The sequence below is a fragment of the Alligator sinensis genome, unplaced genomic scaffold, assembly GCF_000455745.1.
Source record: "Alligator sinensis unplaced genomic scaffold, ASM45574v1 scaffold548_1, whole genome shotgun sequence".
NCBI classification, from domain to species: domain Eukaryota; kingdom Metazoa; phylum Chordata; order Crocodylia; family Alligatoridae; genus Alligator; species Alligator sinensis.
Genome location: NW_005842973.1, coordinates 249,126 through 255,065, shown reverse-complemented (window position 1 = coordinate 255,065; position 5,940 = coordinate 249,126). Strand labels below are relative to the sequence as shown.

General features: G+C 43.4%; 1 protein-coding gene across 1 annotated transcript in view; it reads left to right on the top strand.

The window, feature by feature from the left end:
- The first annotated feature begins 1,603 nt into the window (after positions 1 to 1,603).
- Positions 1,604 to 5,940, top strand: part of RNF125 (ring finger protein 125) — a 35,047-nt gene continuing 30,710 nt past the window's right edge. Inside the window, 2 exon segments of the mRNA XM_006036565.3 lie at positions 1,604 to 1,630; positions 5,850 to 5,906. Of these exon segments, the coding sequence (XP_006036627.1) occupies positions 1,604 to 1,630; positions 5,850 to 5,906 (84 nt within the window).

The window sequence follows — 5,940 nt, the reverse complement described above, 5'->3', positions numbered from 1 at the left end:
TAAGGAAATCCTTAAAGTTGCTAATAATACATTCATTTGTTATTGTGCAGTTGAGAACAATGAGGAGAAGCAGCTCAGTGTACACATTGTGCTCTGTCAACCAGGAGTGATTAATTCCTGGATCACTATTGTTTCATTCAGGAGGGTAACAAGGGGTGGGTGAGTGAGACACCAGCACTGGGTGCCAAGTTAGGAGGGGCACCAGAATTGTCCCCTCACCCCCATGAAGTCCATGCCTTGGCAGCAAAAGTAACCCCACAGCATGGCTCTTGCAGCAGCAAAGGGTTGCTCAGACTCTGTAACGTTGCTGTAAGAGCAACAGCAGGGGTGGGCAGACCATGTTGTGGCAATCGTGGCAGCTGCAGCCTGGGATTGTTTACAAGTCCCCTGTGTAGATAAGACTCCTGCAGCCCCGCCACTCCCCGCTCAGAAACCCCACCTCTCTAGTGTACAAAGGCACCTCTCTGCCCACTATGGTGATGCACTGCTGCTGGGCAGGCAGGAGGCACCTCACCATGGCAGCACAGCTGGCATGGGCCTCCCAGAGGGAGGGCAGCAGGGTGGAGAGCCCCGTAGCGGGCAGCCAGCATCCACCTCCACCCCACACATAAATCTTTGGGGGTATGTGCCCCCCATTCTCCTCTCCCTGGGAGTGTGCACAGTGGTGGGGAGCTGCCCCCACACTGCTGGCCCCACAGACAAGCCACCCATGGTTCCATCCTGCTCTGCGGCCAGCCCTATGACCGTGCATTCCTGACCCCAGGCCCCATGCACTACCCTGCATGATACTGAGAATCCAGGACAAATGCTGTCCTGAAGTCCTGCAGCCCAGGGCCAGGACTTAATGTTCCCATTTTGAGAGTGTCCCGCCCAGTTGCCCAACTGCTCACCCCCATGCTCGACTCTTGGAACCTTGCCTCTCCAGGCACTCAGCAGCACCTCCCACCTGCTCTCCCATAGGTTTGGCCCAGGGTGCAAGCTGCACTGGTGCCCTCTAGCACACAGAGCTGTTCTGGGTAGGCTACTTCCTAATTTCAAAGCTTTGTTGCTAGGGCTATGTGGATAGGCTAATTGACCCTCTTACTCAGCAACACTTATTAGCTTGTCCCAATCAATGCTCTGAAGTGGTCATGCTGTTTCTAGTTTAAAAAGCAGTATACAAGGAACAGTGCACTATACTTGAGGGTACTGCTGCTGGGGATAGTAAATTTCCTGTATAGACATAACCTAAGTGCTCTAAAAAACTGAATGTTTACTTATATGGCCTTAACATTTGGTGTACCAGAGAGAGATACAGGGTACCATTAATGATCTCAAGTTAGGGTGATTTGAGTAAGTAGTTCCCAAGGTAGACTCCCCTGCATAGAGCAATTTCTAACAATTTTTTTTATAGACTGGATCACAACATAGCTCTGATCGTGCCCCAACTGTTTAAAGGGGGCATGATAGAGGTGATATCTTTTATTAGACCAACTAGATTTTTGAAAAAAAAAATTTAATTGCAAGCTTTCAACCACAAACACCCTTCTTCAGGCATAGGAGAAAAGATGGTAAAAGTTCTCCTGGGTAGAAAAGTTCTCCTGGGTATTGCCTCTAGACCAATATGGCTACAACCTGGATACCCAACTGTGTAAGTCACTCAACATTTATTCTAGCTACTACTACTTTAAGAAAGCAATACATAAAGTCTTATTTAAAAAAGCAATTAAGCTGTCTGGAACATGTGCAAAACAGTTTCACACAATGTGAATTACAAGAAAGACCAGCCAAGGTGGTGTCTAGCAGGATAGCTTTCTCATGACCTGGGTGGCTCATGGGAACTGCCGTGGCCATGGAACTTAAGGTCTACTCAGACAATGTAAATTCATGGCCTAGCCTTGGCAGAAATCTGAGAAATGTCTGGGGGCAGGTTGCTACAATCTGCCTAGTCATGGCCAGACTTCAGCAGTGTTTTGGAGGAATGTAATCCAAGTACAGTAGATAATCCACAAGGCATTCCAACTATTTAATTTATTGTCCAGCAACTGCTTCCTGGGAGGGGAGGGCTGACGAACAGGAGTTGGCGATGCAACAAAGAGAAGAGAGAATTATGGAGATTGGCACAAGAGGGATGAGTAGTAGAAAAAATAGAGGCTGAGGGGCTCAAATCAGGAGAAATAGTGTGGGGACAGGGGAGGGTTAGGCAACAAGGAAGGATAGAAGAACGCTGTGTTGGGTGATAGAGGGATGAAGAAATTAGAAGTGGGAGAACTTGTCAGCCTTACTTCCTTACCTTCAGTGCATATGCAAGGATCTAAGGGTGCCTATACACAAGCAAGGAAGCTGCTCTGACACACTGCAATTCCAGCATGTCAGAGCAGACTCGATTAATTGAGTCTGCTGGAGCATGGCAATTACTGTGCTCCAGCAGCCTCCTGCATCTTGGGTATCAGTGTGCCCACACTTACAAATGGTGGCGGGGGCACTTGAACTAAAGCTAAGTGAACGAGCTCGTTGAACGCAGCTCTCGGAGCTGCTCTAATTAAAGCGCTGCCCTCCTCCCCCCCCCACCCCCAACCCCAGAGCATGTGTAAAAGTGCCTTGCGATACCTGCCTCTGTGAGTGGGATCAGAGTTCTTCTCCCTTCCCGCTTCATCTGAGCTGGGACCTGGGCAGTCTGGCAGTCCTCTCCATCTTGCTTATGAGCCCCCACTCACATGAGTCAGGATCTGGTGCATCTTGGTCCCTTGGAGAGTCCTGAGCCCTTCTCCCTGCCTGCCTTGTTAGTGGGGATCAGGGTGCCCTGAAGGTAATGTACATTTACATTTTCAAAAACCAGGAAATAAAGGATTAAGTCATACTTATAAATGCATAGGGTGAGGGATTTGAACAGAGTGCATGGATGGAGGTGGGGGTGGGGATAAGAAGGACCAGAGGTGACCTGAGCAGGGTGCAGGGACCGGGGCAAGTCAACCTGTGTGGGCCCCCCACTCCTGTACGCGAGAAAGCCGGCAGCAGATTTGGCGGCTGGGGGGGTGCTGAGCAGCCAGATGTGAAACTGGCGGCAGTGCAGAGTCACCGCATCCACTCTGCTCGGCTCCACGGGGCCCCCCAAAACATGGGGAGAGAAAGACTTGTATGAAGCAGGACAGATTGGATGCCAGTGGCATGACTGGGGAGGCTTGGCTAGAACCCAAGTGGAATGTCCATTGCGGGCCTACAGATATACAGAGCCTGGCTTTCCATGGAGCTTGGCCTACATAATCAAGGAAGAGTGCAACACTGCTTGCTAATCTGATGCTTGTCAGATGTGAACACAATAGCAGAGGGTGCCAGACAACAAGGAGCAAACTTCTATACTGTGAGACAGAGATGACAGAAAGGGGATACTTGGCAAGAAAGGTTGAAGGGAAACCTACATCTTGAAGAAAACAGCTGCTTTTGTAATGTCTCACTTTCCTCCACAGGATTCTAGATGTCATTCCTTTCACTTACCCATCATAAAACCCAGAAAGTGCTTCCATATCCTGCAATGGAATGGAATTACTTACTGCTTACAATACATATCAGCAATATATATTAGTGTCTGGGACTGTTCTCTGCTCCTAAGGAATGTGAACAGGTCATAATCACTGTTTCCAAGAAAAACACCAACTTTCTATCTATCGATCAAGTTCTTCTTTATCTATTATAATGAGATCTGAAATAGAGCTATTCCATGGGGAGGAAAGGGGAATATCTTTTATATTAGAAAGTTATCACCTACACTTTTTTAAACCTCTATACATTTTACTGCTAGCTGTATGAGACTTCCATTTTATGTCCCCAGTGATAAAGCAATTTTTTGTTCCACACATTACAGATAGATGCTTAATTCCTTGTTAATATGTATTTTTAATAAAGTGAGATTTAATGGATTTCATACATTATTCATGTTCAAATTGTCAGAGTGTGGTTAATCTTTAAGAATAATCTAATTTACCAGGAAGGCTCTAGTCAGTCACGGATTGCTTTTTCTTGCATTGTCATTGGAGATAATTGAACAGATAAACACTCCATTGGCTAATGGTACTGTTATCATGTTGCATCACTGAAGTTCAGGCTCATTGCCAAAGCACCGTAGTGTCGCTGGGCATGAACCTTGATGGCAACACTACTGTGCAATAGTAACAAGCTACTGCGCAGTAGCATCTAAAAATAACTGTGCGGATACAGGACTGTGCAGTAACACTGGTACTAAATGACTGCAAAGTAACAATTGTGGAGTCGGCGGTTCGTGTAGATGCAGCCTCTGTGTAGCTTCAGACAGAAGGTGACTATTACAGTGCCTTGCCACCTGTGTATTTTGAGCAGACAGCTACTTTGGGAATGGCTGCAGACACACAACATGTACCCCGGAGTATTTAACCTCAATGTAGTTTTACCCATTATTTTTCCCTGAGTAATTCTACACTGAACTGAAGTAAGCTACACCAGCTCAGGTTTGTGCATCGTAAGTTTACTTCTTAAAATGACAGAAATACACTGTGTGTCCGAGCCTCCCTCTCTTGTAAATCCACTGAGTTGTAATTTCCATGTGAGACACACCTGCACTCCATGAGAGGATTGGCAGGGACAATAAAACCTTTTTTCTTATTCCTGCATTCGTCCATCCCCTAAAACTTCCTCTAACTACATTATATATTTTGAGTACAATAAATGAAGGATTACATCCTGCATCCAGCAACAAAGACACTGACATTCTCTGTGTTCTTCTCATAAATAATATTACTTTTATTTGCCACATGCATTTCTAAAGTCTTTTGTATCAGTGTTGGATAAAACTATACCAAATATACTTTTTCCCTTTTTGTTTCTTATTAAAGAGCAGGTTGCATTTTTTTATGCAAAGATACTGTACTACAGAAAATACTTATCCAAATTCATGATGATATTGACAAACTCAGAATATGTTAAGCAAATTAGGCTCCTTTTAATATGAAAAAAGAACAACAAATGGTACACTGTGCTAGAACCAGGTAGGAAAACAATCAGAAATTCCACTGACATAGGGAGGAAATGGAAGATAACTTCAGATTTCTTTACGATTTCTTACAGATTTCTGTTGCCCTTGTTTATAACCTGTTTCCTGATTTCCTTTGAATAACTAATTTCAAAACTCTGCCCCACCTTCTTTTCACGTAACGAAAGGGCTGTTTTAAAAACGAACTTTTGAAAGAAGGAGTTAAAAAAAAATCTTTTATTTATAAAGTAATGTTGCAAATCATTACTAAACTGTATCCTAAGACAATGCTGCATAAATATACTGACCTTTCACCAGTACAGAAGTTATTTTATTTTACAGACCATTAATCAGTGAAACAACAATGTAACTATATCTGATAACCTACAATCTTCCTCCAAACTCATTGAGATTTGGAAACTAGCAAAAAGCAGATATATCAGGATGACTAACAGACTGCAAAATATTTACAGATTTTAAAAAAATAGTAAGAAAGTGTAAGCAAGCATAAACTGGTGAAATATTATTTTTCTTTACTCGTCTTACATGAGGATTCGTTCCAGGATTCTTTTGCCCAGCCCATTTTAAAGAGAACTTTAAAAAAATTTTAAAAATTAAGTTCCCATTTTTATTTCTTTTTATCGTACTTAGAAAACTAAAGACTGTTCTTAAAAACAAACAAACAAACAATGCATTTCTTACAGTAGAAAATCATGTCTTGTTTATCTAGGAAGACTTTATGAAGAGGTAGTGAAGCAATGATTTTGAAAATAAAATGAAACCTGAGCTGTTGAGAGTGGAAAGGTTTTTATTCAGATCACTTGTAACAGTATTCTTTGTTAACTTTTGGAAGAACTTTTATATGTAGTTTGGAAAAAAAGATATCTTTGTGAAAGATCCAACACTACAGGCATATTCAGTGAAGGTAGGAGAATTATATCCCTGACACACACATAAGA